General features: G+C 46.3%; 1 protein-coding gene and 1 long non-coding RNA gene across 9 annotated transcripts in view; both read left to right on the top strand.

Moving 5' to 3' along the window:
• Positions 1–22,940, top strand: part of LOC309569701 — an 85,356-nt gene that overhangs the window by 989 nt on the left and 61,427 nt on the right. The window lies entirely within an intron of this gene.
• The window catches only part of CELF3 (CUGBP Elav-like family member 3), a 106,034-nt gene that overhangs the window by 23,774 nt on the left and 59,320 nt on the right, over positions 1–22,940 (top strand). The window contains exon 1 of one of the 6 annotated variants that reach the window (XM_082275647.1): positions 19,256–19,876. The exons of 1 other annotated variant lie outside the window; for it this stretch is intronic. In XM_082275647.1, the coding sequence (XP_082131773.1) occupies positions 19,732–19,876 (145 nt within the window). In that variant the 5' untranslated portion in view covers positions 19,256–19,731. Of the gene's footprint in view, positions 1–19,255; positions 19,877–22,940 lie in introns of those variants that run through there. 4 more of the 6 variants (XM_082275644.1, XM_082275648.1, XM_082275645.1 and 1 more) reach the window with 4 other exon arrangements.

Raw genomic sequence — 22,940 nt, 5'->3', positions numbered from 1 at the left:
TCTCCTCTGAAGGCCCCTGGATGACTTCCAATTTCTGAGTCTGAAGTCTTCTCTCTATAAAGTCACAAATCTGCCTCCAGGCTTTTACCTGAACTCTGCCTGACCTCTGTGTGCAGACCAATCACCAACACTGATACCTGGGGAGGAATTGGCAGCGTCCTGAGAGCTTCTACAGTCCAATGGAGACTCATAATGGGCACAGCGGGGGTACAGACCCGGGAACTCAGCACAGGGATGGTGGGAACCCCTCATAATGAGCACAGGGATGGTGGGAACCCCTCATAATGGGCACAGCGGTGTACAGACCCAGGAACTCAGCACAGGGATGGTGGGAACCCCTCATAATGAGCACAGCGGGTGGTGGGAACCCCTCGTAATGAGCACAGGGATGGTGGGAACCCCTCGTAATGAGCATAGGGATGGTGGAAACGCCTCGTAATGGGCACAGGGATGGTGTGAACCCCTCATAATGGGCACAGGGATGGTGGGAACCCCTCATAATGGGCACAGGGATGGTGGGAAGCCCTCATAATGGGCACAGGGATGGAGGGAACCCATCATAATGGGCACAGGGATGGAGGGAACCCCTCATAATGGGCACAGGGATGGTGGGAACCCCTCATAATGGGCACAGGGATGGTGGGAACCCCTCATAATGGGCACAGGGATGGTGGGAACCCCTCGTAATGGGCACAGGGATGGTGGAAGCCCCGCCTAATGGCCACAGGGATGGTGGGATCCCCTCATAATGAGCACAGGGATGGTGGGAACCCCTCATAATGGGCACAGGGATGGTGTGAACCCCTCATAATGGGCACAGGGATGGAGGGAACCCTTCATAATGGGCACAGGGATGGAGGGAACCCCTCATAATGGGCACAGGGATGGAGGGAACCCCTCATAATGGGCACAGGGATGGTGGGAACCCCTCATAATGGGCACAGGGATGGAGGGAACCCCTCATAATGGGCACAGGAAAAGAGGGAACCCCTCATAATGGGCACAGGGATGGAGGGAACCCCTCATAATGGGCACAGGGATGGTGGGAACCCCTCATAATGAGCACAGGGATGGTGGGAACCCCTCATAATGAGCACAGGGATGGTGGGAATCCCTCATAATGGGCACAGGGATGGTGGGAACCCCTCATAATGGGCACAGGGATTGTGGGAACTCCTCGTAATGGGCACAGGGATGGTGGGAACCCCTCGTAATTGGCTCAGGGATGGTGGAAACCCCTCATAACAAACACAGGGATGGTGGGAACCCCTCATAATGGGCACAGGGATGGTGGGAACCCCTCATAATGGGCACAGGGATGGAGGGAACCCCTCATAATGGGCACAGGGATGGTGGGAACCCCTCATAATGGGCACAGGGATGGTGGGAACCCCTCATAATGGGCACAGGGATTGTGGGAACTCCTCGTAATGGGCACAGGGATGGTGGGAACCCCTCATAATGGGCACAGGGATGGAGGGAACCCCTCATAATGGGCATAGGGATGGTGGGAACCCCTCATAATGGGCACAGGGATGGTGGGAACCCCTCATAATGGGCACAGGGATGGAGGGAACCCCTCATAATGGGCACAGGGATGGTGGGAACCCCTCATAATGGGCACAGGGATGATGGGAACCCCTCATAATGGGCACAGGGATTGTGGGAACTCCTCGTAATGGGCACAGGGATGGTGGGAACCCCTCATAATGGGCACAGGGATGGAGGGAACCCCTCATAATGGGCACAGGGATGGGGGAACCCCTCATAATGGGCACAGGGATGGTGGGAACCCCTCATAATGGGCACAGGGATGGGGGAACCCCTCATAATGGGCACAGGGATGGTGGGAACCCCTCATAATGGGCACAGGGATGGAGGGAACCCCTCATAATGGGCACAGGGATGGTGGGAACCCCTCATAATGGGCACAGGGATGGTGGGAACCCCTGATACGTTTGATCGATGGTCACACTGATATTGAGAGTCACCCAGGGATGCCCCTCTCCTCTTGCACCCCCATGGTTGGGAAATTCGCCATGCGTTAGGGGGAACGCACAGTTGGGTGCCATCTTGAGCAATACTGGTCAGCGTCTGGCGTTGGGATAGGAAGGCGTCTCGCGTTAATTAATTGATCCGGTAATTAAAAACATGTTTCCGACCAGCTGCAGTTACCCCCTGCCCCGGACAGAGTTTTGAGGGTTTTTGCACATTCTCTAAAAGGAAAGCGAACGCACTTTCCCTCAGATTGTGGCCGGCGATTTAGTGAGAGATGTGGGGGGGGGTTGTATCTCTAGGGGTCCGAGCGTTCGGTGTCACTTCATATCCGTCAGAGCTGACGGCTGTAATTGCCGATAATGACAGTTGTCCAGCTGTCTCCCCGGACTGTAAAGGCCCCCCTCCCCCGCACGCCAGAAAGAGACCCTCCGCGCCACTGAGCTATTAATATCTCATCCCCCCTTCCCCCGGGACCCCTCTAAGCCTTAATACTACACATTGAACTTGAATTAGCGCTTGTCACGGCGGAGCGGTGACGGCAGGAAGGGCCGCGTCCGGGAGGAATATTTTATTTTTATTGCCACCATCCACCCCAAAAAGATCGAGGGCCGGTGCTGAACCCCATTCCAAGAAGATTGGGGGCCGGCGCTGAACCCCATTCCAAGAAGATCGGGGGCCGGCGCTGAACCCCATTCCAAGAACATCTGGGGCCGGCGCTAAACCCCATTTCAAGAAGATCGAGGGCCGGCGGTGAACCCCATTCCAAGAAGATCGAGGGCCGGCGCTGAACCCCATTCCAAGAAGATCGGGGGTCGGCGGTGAACCCCATTCCAAGAAGATCGAGGGCCGGCACTGAACCCCATTCCAAGAAGATCGGGGGCCGGCGCTGAACCCCATTCCAAGAAGATCGGGGGGCGGCGCTGAACCCCATTCCAAGAAGATTGGGGGCCGGCACTGAACCCCATTCCAAGAAGATCGGGGGACGGCACTGAACCCCATTCCAAGAAGATTGGGGGACGGCGTTGAACCCCATTCCAAGAAGATCGGGGGCCGATGGTGAACCCCATTCCAAGAAGATCGGGGGCCGGCGGTGAACCCCATTCCAAAAAAACGCTCATCGCTATTAAATTTCTAAAATGATATAAATATCTAATAAAATTCAAAACTGCGAATGTTCCAGATCTTCGCTGGCGGTCTGACGGCGGTGAAATAGTGACAGCGCGATTATCGATCGGGTTCCCTGTGCAGGCTCGTGAAGTTTTTTTCTGTTGGAGAGTGCCGGGCGTAGGCCAACTTTCCGTAAACGAAAGTTTATAAAAATGCACATCGCCGGTCCCACCGGTTCATTAGCTCTGATAATATTAGTAAAAATGTAACTGTATGGAGGTGCGGAGAGCCGCACCTGTTACAATGTACGAAGGGATGTGATTGGATGATACTACAGTACATAAACTTTACAACAGCGCCGATCCATCATTCAACCAATCACTCTGATCACAGACGGCCACCCATATTGGGGCACTCTTTTGCAAACAGGTTTTTTTTTTGTTTTGTTTTTTTTAATCACAGCTGTGAGACCGGTCCTCTATAGTGCACAAGATATTCAACTGAATCAGGAAAGTAGCAAATAAAAAGTACATATATATATATATATAGATCGATAGATATTTATTAATTAATTAATTAAATTTAGATATACTTCAAAATTTCCTTCCTATGGAATGTAATTAAATAAATATATTTCATCATTTCAGTGTAATCTATGAAGAAAAATGGTGGTTCTGATCACAGCGGAGCAGACCCAAGCATTTTTTTTTTACATTTTATATATATATATATGTTATTATTATTATTCAGGATTTATATAGCGCTAGCAGTTTACGTAGCGCTTTACAATATAAAAGGGAAACAATACAGTTACAATACAATAAAATACAAGAGGATTAAGGGGGCCCTGCTGGGAAGATCAAAAGAGCTTACAATTACAAAATAATGGGGTGGAAATATATATATATATATATATATATATATATATAATTTTTTTTATTATTATTTTCTTTTTTAATTTTTACAGATAGATAGCTATACTGTGTGTCTGTGTGTGTATATGTATATATTATTTATTTCTATTTTGTTAAATTGTCATCCTCCACTCCACAATGTTTTTCCTATAAAATGTAGTTCAATGAATATATTTGATCATTTCAGTGTAATCTTTGAAGAAAATTGGTGGTTCTGAGCACCGCGGAGCAGACCACAGAATTTCTTTTATATATATATATATACATACATATATATAATTTTATTATTATTATTTTCTTTCTTCATTTACATTATATTTTTACAAATAGATAGCTAGCTATATATAGATTTTTTTTTTTGTTTAAATAAATTATTATATTAACTATAGTAAATTGTAATTTTATTTTAAATAATGAGTAAAATTATGAGGAAAAAAGTTTATTCAAATAGTATCTAGTTACATAGTTAGTCAGGTTTAAAAAACGATTTAAAAAACGAAAAAACAAATCTATCTAGTTTAACTGATAGAAAAAAAATAAATAAATAGAAAGTTATATAAACAAAAATAAATATATTTTTTAAAAAAAGGTTATATTTTCTCACCAAGATTGTTTTTTTTTTTGTTTGTTTATTATTATTATTATTAAGTTTTTCAAACAAAAAAAAAACAACTTATTTTCAATCTCTCACAGGATGTTTTTAAATACAATGAACAGAGCTGAAGATCAATATAAAAATATATATACAGTATATTAAGAGATTTTTATATATATATCTCTATATATATATATATATACATGTACAGTGTATGTATGTATATCTGTGTATGTATGTATATATACAGTATATATATATATATATAGAGATATATATATATATATATATATATATATATATTTATATATATACATACATACATACACTATAATATCCACAGTCCAGCGTGGGAGTTGAAGGGTTAAGGGGAGGCATTGTCCTGAGCAGGACCCTCTCTCCTCTCTGGCCTGGTGCTTCATTGATGAGAGATTAAACCTTTGCATGAATGAATCCCCCCCCCCCCCCCCCCCACACCCAGCAGATGGTGACCCTGGAGAATTTTGGACCCTCACCATGTGCGTAATTAATGTCAGTGCCTTCCAATTCTGAAGTGGCCCCCAGTATGCAAATGACCCCCAATTAGTGTAGGGGGTGAGGAGACGGCTGTGTTCTGGGGGGGCTCTAAGCAGCTCAGAGTCTGCAGACGTTTCTGTTGGCTGTCAATAAACATGAAAGGAATTTGTCTGTCTATGTGTGACACCTTATACCTTATTATACATTTTTTTTACTATGCGGCATATATATATATATATATATAATATTTTAGATTCCATATGCTTTATGTTATTTTTTTAGGTTATTTACTTTTGTATTATTTATTTCATCATTATTTTGTTTTAGGGCATTTTTTTAAATTATATTATGATATTTATTATTTTTTTTTAATTATTTAAATTATTAAATTATTTTTTTAAGGTGTTTGTTTGTTTATGTGCGACATGTTATACCTTATTATATATTTTTTTATATTAGAATAAATATGCTTTATTTTTAATTTATTTAGGTTATTTATTTTTGTTTTTTATTTCATTATTTATTGTTTTAGGGCACTTTTTAAATTATAATATTATATTTATTATATTTTTAAATTATTTTTTAAGGTATTTATTTGTCTATGTGCGACATGTTATATTTTATTATATATTTTTCATTATATAAATATATGTACACTGTGTGTGTGTGTGTGTGTATATACTGTATATATATATGCAGCATGTAATACCTTATGATATATTTTTTCATTATATATATATATATATATATATATATATATATATATATATAATATATATATATATATATACACTGTATGTATACAAATATATATGTATGTATGCTCTACAAAGTTACAATGTACAGTCTAATCACTGGGGAGGGGAGACTGAGGAAATGCCTCCTACAAAGTTACAATGTACAGTCTAATCACTGGGGAGGGGAGACTGAGGAAATGCCTCCTCCCCCTTCTACAAAGTTACCATGTACAGTCTGATCACTGGGGGAGGGGAGACTGAGGAAATGCCTCCTCCTCCTTCTACAAAGTTACAATGTACAGTCTGATCACTGGGGGAGGGGAGACTGAGGAAATGCCTCCTCCTCCTTCTACAAAGTTACAATGTACAGTCTGATCACTGGGGGAGGGGAGACTGAGGAAATGCCTCCTCCCCCCTTCTACAAAGTTACAATGTACAGTCTGATCACTGGGGGAGGGGAGACCGAGGAAATGTCTCCTCCTCCTTCTACAAAGTTACACTGTACAGTCTGATCACTGGGGGAGGGGAGACTGAGGAAATGCCTCCTCCTGCCTGCAGCAGACTGATGACCTCCATAGAGGAAGTCACTGATTGGAAAGTAAGGTGGAATTTGGGTCCCGGTGGATCTGGTATAATGGGGGGGGGGGGGGTATTTATCAGTGGATTGGGGAGACGGCTTTGGTGGCGCCGATTCCCCGGAAAGGTTTCTGCCATGTTGGCGTGGATGGCGGCGCGCGGTGACACAGTAATGTCTGCACAGCTTGTGAGCTCAGCCGTCTCTGGTAAGGTGGCGTCCCCGAGCCCCAGGCACAGCGCTGTCACTCCCCCCCCCCTCCCCCTCCCCCCACACGCGGCTGCGTGCCGGATTATTGCTTCCTAATCTTTCATTTTGATGCAGGCCGGCATCCTCGGGTCTGGGGACCATCCTTCAAATGTCATGTTTATAAGTGTTTGTCAATGTCACACAGCCGGTCCCCGGGGGGCGCCACTCGCAGGACGCACAGCTGGTGGAGAAGGCCGCGGCGCCCCCCCCCCCCCCCCCCGTAACCTTTACATTCATAGATCTCCCCCCAGCACTGCATCACCTGGGGTTAAATAAAATCCCACCCCAACCCCCCAACCCTATACGTAGAAAATATTCACTGATTTTCCTCATCATTCCCAGCACCCCAAAACTTGCTCATCCTTACAATAATATCCGGGTGATCCCCGATAATGAAATGGAATACACTGATTGGGTAACACACTCACCTGTCCTCGGGTAGCTCAACTGTCCTCGGGTACCCCAATACCAGCTCATCGTAGTCCTAAAATTCAGGGGATCCCAGAATACAAAATAGAATGAACATATTGGGTAGTACCCAAATTCTTGGTCTGTCCCGAGAACCCCCAAACTGCCCTTGAGTACCCCAAAACTATTTAATCAGGGTAATCCCAGACTATAGAATTCATTTATTGGGTAGATACCCAAAATTTTCAGGCTCCATGAGAACCCCCCAACTGCCCTCAAGTACCCCAAAACTAGTAAATCAGGGTGATCCCAGACAAAAGAATTCATTCATTGGGTAGATACCCAAATTCTCTGTCCTTCCTAAAATCTCCCAAACTGTCCTTGGGTACCCCAATACCGGCTCATCGTAGTCATAAAATTCAGGGGATCCCAGAATACAAAATAGAATGAACTTATTGGGTAATACCTAAATCCTTGTTCTCCCAAACTGCCCTTGAGTACCCCAAACCTAGTAAATCAGGGTAATCCAAGACAATGGAATTAATTTATTGGGTAAATACCCAAATTCTCAGTCTTCCCTAGGAACTCCCAAACTGCCTTTGAGTAACCCAAAACTAGTATATCAAGGTGATCCCAGACAATAGAATTAATTTATTGGGTAAATAACCAAATTCTTCACTAAGAACCCACAAACTCTCCTTGAGTACCCTAAAACTGACTGATCTTAGTAATAAAATTTGGGTGATCCCAGATAACGAAACAGAATTAACTTTTTGGGTAATACCCGAATTCTCAGTCTTCCCGAAGAACTCCCATACTACATTTGAGTACCCCAAAACTAGTAATAACAGGGTGATGCCAGACAACGGAATTAATTTATTGAGTAAATACCCAAATTCTCTGTCTTCCCTAAGAACTCCCAAACTCTCCTTGAGTACACCAAAACTGGCTCATCGAAGTCATAAAATTCGGGTAATCCCAGATAACTAAATAGAATTAACTAATTGGGTAATACCCAAATTCTCTGTCTTCCCTAAGAACTCGCAAACTTCCCTTGAGTACCCTAAAACTAGTAAATCAGGGTGATCCTAAGCAATAGAATAAATTTATTAGGCAATACCCAAATTCTCTGACCTCAATGAGAACTCTCAAACTTCCCTTGAGTACCCCAAAACTAGCTTATCATAGTAATAAAATTCGGGTGATCCCAGATAACAAAATTGAAATAACTTTTTGGGTAATACCAAAATTCTCAGTCTTCCCTGAGAACTCCCAAACTGCCCTCAAGTACCTCAAAACTAGTAAATCAGGGTAATCCCAGACAATAGAGTTAATTTATGGGGTAAATACCCAAATTCTCTATCTCCCCTAGGAATTCCCAAACTGTCTTTGGGTACCCCGAAACTGGCTCATTGTAGTAATACAATTTGGGTGATCCCAGACAATGAAATAGAATTAACTTATTGGGTAATACCCAAATTCTCAGTCTTCCCTAAGAACTCGCAAACTGCCCTTGAGTACCCCAAAACTAGCTTACCGTATTAATAAAATTCGGGTGATCCCAGGTAACAAAATAGAAATAACTTTTTGGGTAATACCCAAATTCTCAGTCTTCCCTGAGAACTACCAAACTGCCCTCAAGTACCTCAAAACTAGTAAATCAGGGTAATCCCAGACAATAGAGTTAACTATCTTCCCTAGGAATTCCCAAACTGTCTTTGGGTACCCCGAAACTGGCTCATTGTAGTAATAAAATTTGGGTGATCCTAAACAATGAAATAGAATTAACTTATTGGGTAATACCCAAATTCTCAGTCTTCCCTAAGTACTCCCAAACTGCCCTCAAGTACCCCAAAACTAGTAATAACAGGGTGATCCAAGATCATTTATTATCTACATATTTATTGGGTAGATACCCAAATTCTCCATAAGAACTCCAGAATTGTCCTTATGTACCTTAAAACTGGTATTTCAATAATATTTGTCTGATTAAATACATGGTTTTCTAGGGTAAAAAGATACCTTAACCCAACATTTCTACTGTCATCTACCTGTACCCCCAAATTGTCCTCAAGTCAAGGTTACGGATAGGGTTAATTATGGGGTTATGGTTAGGGTTGATGTTGGGGCTAGAGTTAAGGTTATGGTTAGGGTCAATGTTGGGGTTAGACTTACTGTTACAGCTAGGTTTAATGTTGGGGTTAGACTTAAGGTTACGGCTAAGGTTGATGTTGGGGTTAGAGTTATGGTTAGGGTTGATGTTGAGGTTAGAGTTAAGGTTATGGGCTGGGTTGATGTTGGGGTTAGAGTTAAGTTTATGGCTAGGGTTGATGTTGGGGTTATAGTTAGGTTTATGACTAGGGTTGATGTTGGGGTTAGAGTTAGGGTTATGGCTAGGGTTGATGTTTGGGTTAGAGTTAGGGTTGTGGCTAGGGTTGATGTTGGGGTTAGAGTTAGGTTTATGACTAGGGTTGATGTTGGGGCTTATAGTTAAGGTTACAGCTACGTTTAATGTTGGGGTTAGAGTCAAGGTTACAGCTAGGGTTGATGTTGGGGTTAGAGTTAAGGTTATGGTTAGGGTTGATGTTGGGGTTAGAGTTAGGTTTATGACTAGGGTTGATGTTGGGGTTATAGTTAAGGTTATGGTTAGGGTTGATGTTGGGGTTATAGTTAGGTTTATGACTTGGGTTGATGTTGGGGTTAGAGTTAGGGTTGTGGCTAGGGCTGATGTTGGGGTTATAGTTAAGGTTATGGCTAGGGTTGAAGTTGGGGTTAGATTTAAGGTTATGGCTAGGGTTGATGTTGGGTTAGAATTAAGGTTACAGCTAGAGTTGATGTTGGGGTTAGAGTTAAGGGTATGGCTAGGGTTAATGTTGGGATTAGAATTAAGGTTATGGGTTGGGTTGATGTTGGGGTTAGAGATAAGTTTATGGCTAGGGTTGATTTTGAGGTTACTGTTAGGATCAAAGTTGGGGATCAAGTTAAGGTTAGAGTTAGGGTTATTGTTGGGGTTAGAGTTAAGGTTATGACTAGGGTTGATGTTGGGGTTTGAGTTAAGGGTATGGCTAGGGTGATATTGGGGTTAGACTTAAGGTTATGGGACGGGTTGATTTTGGGGTTAGAGATAAGGTTATATTTAGGGTTAATATTGAGGTTAGAGTTAAGGTAATGCCTAGGGTTGATGTTGAGGTTACTGTTAGGGCCAAAGTAGGGGTTAGGGTTAAGGTTATATTTAGGGTTAATGTTGAGGTTGGAGTTAAAGTTATGGCTGGGGTTGATATTGGGGTTAGAGTTAAGGTTATGGCTAGGGTTGGTGTTGGGTTAGAATTAAGGTTACAGCTAGAGTTGATGTTGGGGTTAGAGTTAAGGGTATGGCTAGGGTTAATGTTGGGATTAGAACTAAGGTTATGGGTTGGGTTAATGTTGGGATTAGAGATAAGTTTATGGCTAGGGTTGATTTTGAGGTTACTGTTAGGGTCAAAGTTCGGGATCGAGTTAAGGTTACAGTTAGGGTTAATGTTCAGGTTAGAGTTAGGGTTATTGTTGGGGTTTGAGTCAAAGTTATGGCTAGGGTTGATGGGGTTAGAGTTTGGGGTATGACTAGGGTTGATGTTGGGGTTAGAGTTTGGGGTATGACTAGGGTTGATGTTGGGGTAATAGTTGTTCCAAAAATAAGAGAACAAATGTTTTCCCCCTCAAAAATTGGAGTTTGCAGAAGAAGAGGGTGCAGCGAGGGTCTGGAGATCAAATGCTGGGCAGATTTTTGGATGTTCCCTCATTACAAAATTTCTGCATGGCCAGAATTTTATTCCGCTACCTCCCTTCCACCCCCCTCCAGTTACGCAGGTAATTGCATGGCTGTCATCCAGCACAGTTATTAGCTCCCTCCAGTAAAAAACTGATTTGCGCTTATGAAATATTAAAAGCATTTCCCTCCCCCCTCATCCTTCAGGTACCTGTTCCCCCCCCCCCCCCAACAGGGGGCTATTACTCGGGCTGTTTATTAAGTTCAAATATGGTATGTAACACAGGAATATTGACATAGAGGGCACAGATAAGACGAAGGTGCCTAGGACTTTTATCCCAAGAACTTGCAATCTAGGGCAGTGCTGGGACATAGTCATTGGGAGCCCAGAGTGAACATGCCAAACTGCCCCCCCCCCCAAGATGTATGAGTATTATGTGCCCCCCCCCCCACACACACACACACACACAAAAACATTGAGCACAAATCTGCATGCTTACCCCCTAAGCATAAATTCTTCCTCCCAGTACAAATCACCCCCCCTGCTGAAATCCCCCTAGGTCAAATGCCCCCCCCCCCCCACCACACACACTTCAAACCTCCATCCCAGCGCAAATTCCCCTTCCTAGCAAAAATCTATGCCCCCCATCCCCCATATCCCCCCAGTTTAAATGCCCCCCCCCCAAAAAAAATTTCTACACCTCCTAGCACAAATTCTCAACCCCTAAAATGTCCCGTCTCCCCCCCCCCCCATCAAAAGAAATCCCCATCTCCCCTCTGAGCACAAATCATTGTCCTCCCCCTGTTCCCCAAATTCCTTCAACTTAAAATTCCCCCCCCCCAAAAAAAAAAAAAAAATCACCCTCATAGTACAAATCCTCTACCCCTGAAATATCCCCTCTTAGTACACATCTCCCCTACCAAGTTCAAATCCCCCCTCCCAGCACAAATTCCCCCCAAATCCCCCCTCCTAGAACAAATCTTCTCCCCCCCTCCCAACACAAATCCGCCTAAATCACCACTTCCCGGCATCCCCCCTCCCCAAATTTCCTCTCCTAAAATAATACCGCCCCCCCAAATTCCCTCTTCCAACACAAATCCCCTCCCCCCAATCTCTTTGTCATAGACCCCCCCCCCCCTCACTGCACATGATACCACAGTGCCCAGCCGCCCCTCCTGTCCACCACTTTTCCCAGCCAAGATCTAGTGATATAAGAGGTCCTTGTCCCCAGAAGCTTACAGTCTAGCAATATAAGACAACCTTGTTCCAAGGAGCTTGCAATCTGAGAGGACCCTGACCCCCAGAAGTGTACAGTGTAGGTGTATAATTTAACCCCATCCCCAGGAGATTGCAATATAATAGTGTCTGCCCCCCCCCCCCCCAGGAGCTTACAATTTAGGGGTCAAAAAAGTCTCTTGCCTCAGGAGCTTGCAGTTTAGGGGTGTAATGAGTCCCTCGCCCCTGGAGCTTACAGGCTAGTGTTATAATGGGTCCCTGACCCAAGGAGCTGGCAATCTAGTGCTATGGTACATTAGTTGTTCCCAGGAGCTTACAATCTAGTATAGTATAATTTACAGTTTTGTGATTTAATGGCAAAGCTCACGGTAATTAGGTTTACAGTCTGTTAATGAGTGGCTCAATAAACCACCCTCTTATAACTGCCACAGAAAGGTTACGATGTATTCTACGACAAGCCTGTCTGAGAAGCCTTCCAGCCTGGCTGGTTTCACCGATTTGCCAAACGCCAATTTTATACATGGGATTGCATTTCTGGTTTGTAGCTATGTCATAGTCTTACATGAGTCCTTAGTTCTAAAAGACTCCAGCTGGACGCCAGACAGAGCTCTCGGTGTAATGACAGGTCCTCATTCTCAACAGACCCCAACTGGACCATGGGCAGAGCTGTGGGTGTGGTGATAGGTCCTCATTCCCAAAAGACGCCAACTGGACCCTTAACAGAGCACTGGGTGCAGTGGCAGGTCCTCAACTCAAGCAGACCCCATCTGGATTCTGGACAGAGCTCTGGGTGTAATGACAGGTCCTTATTCTCAACAGACCCCAACTGGACCATGGGTAGAGCTCTGGGTGTGGTGATAGGTCCTCATTTCCAAAAGACTCCAACTGGACCCTTAACAGAGCACTGGGTGCAGTGGCAGGTCCTCAAGTCAAGCAGACCCCATCTGGATTCTGGACAGAGCTCTCGGTGTAATGACAGGTCCTCGTTCTTAACAGACCCCAACTGGACCATGGGCAGAGCTGTGTTACATAGTTACATAGTTAGTGAGGTTGAAAAAAGACATCAGTCCATCCAGTTCAACCCATGATGCGTGTGTGTGTTTGCTTTTAACCGTACATTGTATACCCCTGTATGTTGTACATTGTATACCCCTGTATGTTGTACATTGTATACCCCTGTATGTTGTACATTGTATACCCCCTGTATGTTGTACATTGTATACCCCCTGTATGTTGTACATTGTATACCCCTGTATGTTGTACATTGTATACCCCTGTATGTTGTACATTGTATACCCCTGTATGTTGTACATTGTATACCCCCTGTATGTTGTACATTGTATACCCCTGTATGTTGTACATTGTATACCCCCTGTATGTTGTACATTGTATACCCCCTGTATGTTGTACATTGTATACTCCTGTATGTTGTGGTCTTTAAGGTGTCCATCTAATAGTTTTTTGAAACTATCAATGCTCCCTGCTGATACGACTGCTTGTGGAAGAGAATTCCACATCCTTACCGCTCTTACAGTGAAGAACCCCTTACGCATTTTAAGGTTAAACCGCCTTTCCTCTAGTTTTAGTGAGTGGCCCCGTGTCTTATTGTATCCCCTTTCTCTGAATAGTTTGTTCCTTATGCTAGGTTCGCCAGTACAGTATTTGTACATTGATATCATATCCCCCCTCAATCGTCTCTTCTCCAGAGAGAATAGGTTCAGTGCTTGTAGTCTTTCCTCATAGCTGATGTCCTCCATTCCCCTAATTATTTTTGTTGCCCTTCTCTGGACTCTTTCCAATTCCAGCACATCCTTCCTGAGGACCGGTGCCCAGAACTGGACAGCATACTCCAGATGTGGCCGGACCAGAGTCTTGTAGAGCGGGAGAATAATCTCTTTATTTCTGGAGTGAATCCCCTTTTTTATACATCCCAGTATTCTGTTGGCTTTGCTTGCAGCGGCTTGGCATTGCATGCCACTGCCAAGCCTGTTGTCTACCAGTACCCCCAGGTCCTTTTCCATCCTAGACTCACCCAGAGGTTCCCCCCCTAATGAGTAGCTTGCTTTCTGGTTTCTGGCCCCCAAGTGCATTACTTTACATTTTTCAACATTAAATCTCATCTGCCATGTAGTTGCCCACCCCGTTATTTTGTTCAGGTCCGCTTGTAAGGTTTCCACATCCTGCATAGAAGATATTGGCATGCCTAGTTTAGTATCATCCGCAAATACAGAGATTGTGCTGGATATCCCCTCCTCTAGATCATTTATGAATAAATTAAACAGGATTGGTCCCAGGACAGAACCCTGGGGGACCCCACTTTCCACACCCGCCCAATCCGAGTACTCCCCATTAATCACCACCCTCTGGACTCTCCCCTGGAGTCAGTTCTCTATCCAGGTACTCACCTTATGGTCCATACCTACCTTCCTTAGTTTGTACAGTAAGCGTTTGTGGGGAACGGTGTCAAAGGCCTTTGCAAAGTCCAGATACACCACATCCACAGGCTTTCCTTTGTCTAGGTGGCAGCTCACTTCATCGTAGAAGGTTAATAGATTGGTTTGGCAAGAACGATTTTTCATGAATCCATGCTGATTACTACTTATAATACCGTTTTCATTACTAAAGTCTTGTATGTGGTCCCTTAACATCCCCTCCAAAATTTTGCAGACTACTGATGTTAGGCTGACCGGCCTATAGTTACCCGGGATATATCTCAGCCCCTTTTTAAATATTGGTACCACGTTGGCTTTTTTCCAATCAGCTGGCACCATACCCGTCTGTAAACTATCCTTAACTGTGGGTGTGGTTATAGGTCCTTATTCCCAAAAGACCCCCCAACTGGACTCTTAACAGAGCACTGGGTGCAGTGACAGGTCCTCAACTCAAGCAGACCCCATCTGGATTCTGGACAGAGCTCTGGGTGTAATGACAGGTCCTATTTCTCAACAGACCCCAACTGGACCATGGGCAGAGCTGTGGGCATGGTAATAGGTCCTCATTCCCAGAAGACCCCAACCAGACTCTTAACAGAGCACTGGGTGACAGGTCCTTAACTCAAGAAGACCCCACCTGGATTCTGGAAAGAGCTCTGGGTGTAATGACAGGTCCTCATTTATATCAGACCCTACCTGGACCCTTAAGAGAGATTAGGGTGTTATAACAGGTCTTCACTTCTAGCAGACCCTACCTGGACCCTTAAGGGAGATCATAATGTAATGACAGGTCTTCATTCCCAACAGACCCCACATGGACCCTGGACAGAGCTCTGGATGTAATGACAGGTCCTCATTCCCAACTGACCCCACCTGGACCCTGGACAGAGCTCTATATGTAATGGCAGGTTCTCATTCCCAAAATACCCCAACTTGACCCATTATAGAGCAATGGATGGTAGTGACAGGTCCTCACTTCCAGCAGACCTCATCTGGATTCTGGCAGAGCTCTGGGTGTAATGACAGGTCCTCATTTTTTGAGAACCCACCTGGACCCAGCACAGAGCTCTGAATATGACAGGTCCTCCTTCCCAACAGACCCCGTCTGGACCCTGGACGGTGCTCTAGATATAATGACAGGCCCTCCTCTCCAGCATACCCCACATGGACCCTGCACAGAGCTCTGGGTGCAAAGACAGGTCATTTTTATGAGACCCCACCTAGACCCTGCACAGAGCTCTTGGTGTAAAGACAGGTCCTCATTTTTTTGAGACCCCATCTGGACCCTGCACAGAGCTCTGGGTGCCATGACAGGTCTTATTTTCTAGCAGACCCAATCTGGACCCTGGACAGAGCTCTAAGTGTATTGACAGGTCCTCGCCTCCAGCAGACACCACCTGGACCCTGGACAGAGCTGTAGAGTTATTGACAGGTCCTCATTCCCAGCATTCTCCACCTGAACCCTGGACAAAAGATTGGGTGTAGTGACAAGTCCTCATCTCTAGTAGGCGCCATCTGGATTGAACTTTGGATACATTGGCAGGTCCTCAATTACCGCAGACCCAACCTGGACAGAACTCTGGGTGTAATGACAGGTCCTCCTTCCCAACACAACCCATCTGGACCATGAACAGAGCTTGGGGTGTAATGACAGGTCCTCATTTTTATGAGACCCCCACCTGGACCCTGCACAGATCTCTGGGTGTAATGACAGGTCCTCATTCCCAACATTTCCCACCTGGACCCTGCACAGATCTCTGGGTGTAATGACAGGTCCTCATTCCCAACATTGCCCACCTGAACCCTGCACAGATCTCTGTGTGTAATGACAGGTTCTCATTCCCAACATTGCCCACCCGAACCCTGCACAGATCTCTGGGTGTAATGACAGGTCCTCATTCCCAACATTGCCCACCCGAACCCTGCACAGATCTCTGGGTGTAATGACAGGTCCTCATTCCCAACATTGCCCACCTGAACCCTGCACAGATCTCTGGGTGTAATGACAGGTCCTCATTCCCAACATTGCCCACCTGAACCCTGCACAGATCACTGGGTGTAATGACAGGTTCTCATTCCCAACATTGCCCACCTGAACCCTGCACAGATCTCTGGGTGTAATGACAGGTTCTCATTCCCAACATTGCCCACCTGAACCCTGCACAGATCTCTGGGTGTAATGACAGGTTCTCATTCCCAACATTGCCCACCTGAACCCTGCACAGATCTCTGGGTGTAATGACAGGTTCTCCTTCCCAACATTGCCCACCTGAACCCTGCACAGATCTCTGGGTGTAATGACAGGTTCTCACTCCCAACATTGCCCACCTGAACCCTGCACAGATCTCTGGGTGTAATGACAGGTTCTCCTTCCCAACATTGCCCACCTGGACCCTGCACAGATCTCTGGGTGTAATGACAGGTTCTCCTTCCCAACATTGCCCACCTGGACCCTGCACAGATCTCTGGGTGTAATGACAGGTCCTCATTCCCAACATTTCCCACCTGGACCCTGCACAGATCTCTGGGTGTAATGACAGGTCCTCATTCCCAACATTGCCCACCTGAACCCTGCACAGATCTCTGGGTGTAATGACAGGTTCTCACTCCCAACATTGCCCACCTGAACCCTGCACAGATCTCTGGGTGTAATGACAGGTTCTCATTCCCAACATTGCCCACCTGAACCCTGCACAGATCTCTGGGTGTAATGACAGGTTCTCATTCCCAACATTGCCCACCTGAACCCTGCACAGATCTCTGGGTGTAATGACAGGTTCTCATTCCCAACATTGCCCACCTGGACCCTGCACAGATCTCTGGGTGTAATGACAGGTTCTCACTCCCAACATTGCCCACCTGAACCCTGCACAGATCTCTGGGTGTAATGACAGGTTCTCCTTCCCAACATTGCCCACCTGGACCCTGCACAGATCTCTGGGTGTAATGACAGGTTCTCCTTCCCAACATTGCCCACCTGGACCCTGCACAGATCTCTGGGTGTAATGACAGGTTCTCCTTCCCAACATTGCCCACCTGGACCCTGCACAGATCTCTGGGTGTAATGACAGGTCCTCATTCCCAACATTTCCCACCTGGACCCTGCACAGATCTCTGGGTGTAATGACAGGTCCTCATTCCCAACATTGCCCACCTGAACCCTGCACAGATCTCTGGGTGTAATGACAGGTTCTCACTCCCAACATTGCCCACCTGAACCCTGCACAGATCTCTGGGTGTAATGACAGGTTCTCATTCCCAACATTGCCCACCTAAACCCTGCACAGATCTCTGGGTGTAATGACAGGTTCTCATTCCCAACATTGCCCACCTGAACCCTGCACAGATCTCTGGGTGTAATGACAGGTTCTCATTCCCAACATTGCCCACCTGGACCCTGCACAGATCTCTGGGTGTAATGACAGGTTCTCCTTCCCAACATTGCCCACCTGGACCCTGCACAGATCTCTGGGTGTAATGACAGGTTCTCCTTCCCAACATTGCCCACCTGGACCCTGCACAGATCTCTGGGTGTAATGACAGGTTCTCATTCCCAACATTGCCCACCTGGACCCTGCACAGATCTCTGGGTGTAATGACAGGTTCTCATTCCCAACATTGCCCACCTGAACCCTGCACAGATCTCTGGGTGTAATGACAGGTTCTCATTCCCAACATTGCCCACCTGGACCCTGCACAGATCTCTGGGTGTAATGAGAGGTCCCCAGTTTTATGAGACCCAACCTGGACCCTGCGCAGATCTTTGGGTATAATGACAGGTCCTCACCTCCAGCAGATCCCACCTGGACCCTGGACAGCGCTTAATCTAGAAGAGCCCCCTCCCCCCCATCCCATCCCATCCCTGCTCCACCTGTCTGTGTACTCATCAGCTGCTCTCGGCACACAAAGGGTTCATTAACTCTTGCAAATCCCACTTCTATTCAATTGCAATGTTCTCCCCCTCCTCCTCCTTCTGAGACCCCCCTCCAGGCTTGTCATCCTTTGGACCCCCCTCTTGATTTTTGCATTACACACCTTGCCCCCCCTCCTCTGTGCCTTCCCTGCCCTCCCCTCCCCCAGCTAGATAGCTTCAGCACCAAGGATAGCTCAGAACAATGGCCCAGCCAGGGAGCGTGTGCAAAGTCTCCTCTCCCACAGCAGGAGCAGCTCTCTCTTCCTCTCTGTGGCCCCTCAGCTGGTGTGCATTGTGGCCCCCCCTCCTTTCCCATCCCAACAATGCAGCCCTGGGGGGGGGGGGCAGTGTGCAGGCTCTGTCCCTATCCTCTACAATCTGGGACACAAAACCTATCCCCTACTGAGCTCAGAGCAAGCAAGATGCTCCCTACAATCCCCTGCTAAACATTTAATAGAGAGAATGCTGATGGACAATCCCAGAGAGCCTGTAAAACCGTCATAGGGGTCCCAGGGAGCCATCTGTCCTCTATATGTGTTTAACAGCAGGAAGGGTCCATCCAGAAAGAGCGAGTTGCGTGCCATTGGTTGGCAGCCCCTTGGCAGAGGAAGGGTTAAAGGACCTGTTTAGTCTCCCTGCATGGGGCACAGCTGCTGCCATCCAATGGGTAGACTGTCAGAATCCCTTTAATCTACCCCCCCCCCTCTCCACCTCCTTTCATCCAGCCTTGTGTACGTTTGTGGGCGTGTGTGTCTTTTTATCCCCGGCCCCTCACTCTGACATCATTGAGAGTCAGGTTGGGGCGGGCATTGGGCACCCAGGGAGGGGGCATCTGTTGGGAAAGAAAAGATTTTGAATCAGACCTCAAGATTCACTAAAGGAAGAAGGAGCATCTGGGTCTACAGGAGGGGAGGGGGTGAGGGTACCGACCGCTGTCCCCCCCAAAAAAAAAAAAAAAAAAGAAGAAGAAGAAGAGGGGAAGAAGACTTGAAGTGACCGCCCCCCCCTCCAGGCTCTGGGATCGATACTCTAACTGCATCACACAGGAGCACAGGGGCACTTCTTCAGCTGGCCTGGCATTCATCAAGTCCTCGGAGTGGCACCGGTGGCACAAGGCGAAGAGGAACCCCCCCCTTCCCCCCCCCTCCCAGTCCACCCCAAAGAAAACACCCCTGTTGGACAGGTTGAGCCGGGTGGCACCTTCGAGGGGGGAACTCCACACCTTGGCCGTCGAGTCTTGGTTATTTCGGGGCACAAGTGCCTTCTGCCACCCTCCCCTTTCCCCTCTACCCACCTCCTCGCCCCAATGAAGGAGCCGGATGCCATTAAACTCTTCATTGGGCAGATCCCCAGGAACCTCGAGGAGAAGGACCTCAAGCCCATCTTCGAGCAGTTTGGCAAAATCTATGAACTCACGGTCATCAAAGACAAATTCACCGGGGTGCATAAAGGTAAGGCCAAGAGGGTTCTACATTGAGGTGGGTACGAAGAGTTTGGGGGAGCTGGGGCTGGGGGGGGGGGCATGGACTACTCCTTTATTTTATTTTTAGGGTCCTACAAAACCATCCACCCTACTTTCAGATCTTGGTTCACGGTGGCACCCAACAGCACCCTTCAAATGCCACCAGTTGCAGAGTTGGGTTGCCAAGGCTGGTAGTTGAGTTTTTAAGAACCGGGGGGGGGGGTATGGAAAAGGTGGTCATGTCTAAATGGGGTTCCAAAGATAAATGTTCCCTCAACACCTTCTAGAAGAAGAACTCTATCCAACTGTCTGACCAGGTCGAAGGATGACAGCTGCCGCCTCATCTCATGGTGCCTCCAGGAAGGTCAGGCAGAGAGGGGAGAGGTTCCCAAGGTGAAGAGGAAGCAGGCAGGCAGGGGAACAAAGAAAAATCCTGAGATCCAGGAGAGGGAGAGGAGATGTTGAATTCCCAGATGTCATGAGTGATAATAACAGCACACTGGATGGGGAATAGCTGGAGAGACTCGGGAGCAGACAAAGGGATGGAGAGCTTAGCTGCTTGGAGAACAATGGGGGCTGACTGACATTGAATACAGGAGATGTAGGGCAGCAATGGGGGTAAAAATGACCCCTTTTTTCACATGGCAAATCGGAGAAACCGGGCTTCGGGGGTTTGCTGGTGACGTTGGGGGCAGGGTGATGTGTGATATTTGTGGAAGATGGTGTGACAGATGGCAGTGGGGAGGGAGGGGGGGGGGGTTGTTGGTGGGTGGGAGATCAAGGGACACTTAATGAAGCGACACTGGTTAAGCTGAGCCGGGGGAGGGAGGTTCACATCCCTGGAACTGGGGGCATGACAAGGGGGGCCTAAACCTCCGAGAGGGCCCTCAAACCCAACCAACCCACCTGTCCCAACTCCAAGGTCCACCTAGAATTATCCCAGATAACCCCCTTGTCCTCCCACAGTATTCCAGAAAGGACGACCATTTTCCAGGCTTGTTTTGTCTGTAGATTGCATGCTCTTGGGGCAAACCCCTATTGTAAGATCAATATCTATGTCTAGATTGCAAGCTTTTCGAGCAAGGCGTTTTATAACATTACCAAAAAAAAAATCTTATCAGCTTTTTCGGGATGCTACAAAATTTGAGAGCCTGTGACAATGTCTCTAGATTGCAAGCTTTTCAAGCAAGGCTTTTTATAACATGACCAAAAAAAAAAATCTTATCAGCTTTTTCGGGATGCTACAAAATTTGAGAGCCTGTGACAATGTCTCTAGATTGCAAGCTTCTTGGGCAAAGCCTTTAAACATGTTTTAAAATGGTTAGCTGGGTAAGGGATACAGTTAAAGAGTCAGCCCCTCGGACAAGCCCAATGCCTATAGGTAATAAGCCTGCTTAGTTTGTGCTGTCGCTACTCGCTAGAGTGCAAGCTTCTTGCGCAAGCGCCTCCCTTTATTCATAATAATGTCAAGTTAGCCCTTAGTGCTAGAGTGTAAGCTTCTTGCCCAAGCACCTCCCTTTATTCATAATAATGTCAAGTTAGCCCTCAGCACTAGAGTGCAAGCTTCTTGCCCAAGCACCTCCCTTTATTCATGATAATATCAAATGAATCCTCGGCACTAGAGTGCAAGCTTCTTGCTCAAGCTCCTCCCTTTATTCACGATAATATCAAATGAATCCTCAGCACTAAAGTGCGAGCTTCTTGCCCAAGCACCTCCCTTTATTAATATTAATGTATAGTGAATCCTTAGCGCTAGAGTGCAAGCTTCTTGCGCAAGCGCCTCCCTTTATTCATAATAATGTCAAGTTAGCCCTTAGTGCTAGAGTGTAAGCTTCTTGCCCAAGCACCTCCCTTTATTCATAATAATGTCAAGTTAGCCCTCAGCACTAGAGTGCAAGCTTCTTGCCCAAGAACCTCCCTTTATTCATGATAATATCAAATGAATCCTCAGCACTAGAGTGCAAGCTTCTTGCTCAAGCTCCTCCCTTTATTCACGATAATATCAAATGAATCCTCAGCACTAAAGTGCGAGCTTCTTGGCAAAGCACCTCCCTTTATTAATAATAATGTATAGTGCAAGCTTCTTGCACAAGTGCCTTAATTTTCTCACGATAATGTCAAGTGAATCCTCAGTGCTAGAGTGCAAGCTTCTTGCACAAGTGCCTTCATTTTCTCACGATAATGTCAAGTGAATCCTCAGTGCTAGAGTGCAAGCTTCTTGCCCAAGCACCTCCCTTTATTCATAAACATTTCAAATGAATCCTCAGCACTAGAGTGCAAGCTTCTTGCACAAGCGCCTCCCGTTATTCATAATGTCAAGTGAATCCTCAACGCTAGAGTGCAAGCCGTTTTGCGCAAACACCACCCTTTATTCATGATAATGTCAAGTGAATCCAGAGTGTAAGCTCCTTGCACAAGCGTCTTCATTTTCTCACGATTATATCAAGTGAATCTTCAGCGCTAGAGTGCAAGCTTCTTGCGCAAGCCCCTGCCGTTATTCATAATGTCAAGTGGATCCTCAGCGCTAGAGTGCAAGCTTCTTGCGCAAGCGCCTCCCTTTATTCTTGATATTGTCAAGTGAATCCAGAGTGTAAGCTCCTTGCACAAGTGTCTCCATTTTCTCACAATAATGTCAAGTGAATCCTCATCGCTAGAGTGCAAGCTTCTTGCGCAAGCGCCTCCCTTTATTTGCGATAATGTCAAATGAATCCTCAGTGCTAGAGTGCAAGCTTCTTGCACAAGCGCCTCCCTTTATTATTGATAATGTTCAGTGAATCCTCAGCGCTAGAGTGCAAGCTTCTTGCGCAAGCCCCTGCCGTTATTTATAATGTCAAGTGGATCCTCAGCGCTAGAGTGCAAGCTTCTTGCACAAGCACCTCCCTTTTTTTTCATGATAATGTCAAGTGAATCCAGAGTGTAAGCTCCTTGCACAAGTGCCTCCATTTTCTCACGATAATGTCAAGTGAATCCTCAGCGCTAGAGTGCAAGCTTCTTGCACAAGCGCCTCCCTTTTTTTTCATGATAATGTCAAGTGAATCCAGAGTGCAAGCTTC

The sequence above is a fragment of the Pelophylax lessonae genome (genome assembly GCF_965119305.1).
Source record: "Pelophylax lessonae genome assembly, chromosome: 13".
In the NCBI taxonomy this organism is placed as follows: domain Eukaryota; kingdom Metazoa; phylum Chordata; class Amphibia; order Anura; family Ranidae; genus Pelophylax; species Pelophylax lessonae.
The sequence above is the reverse complement of the archived record's forward strand: the minus strand, read 5'-3'. Positions and strand labels throughout refer to the sequence as shown.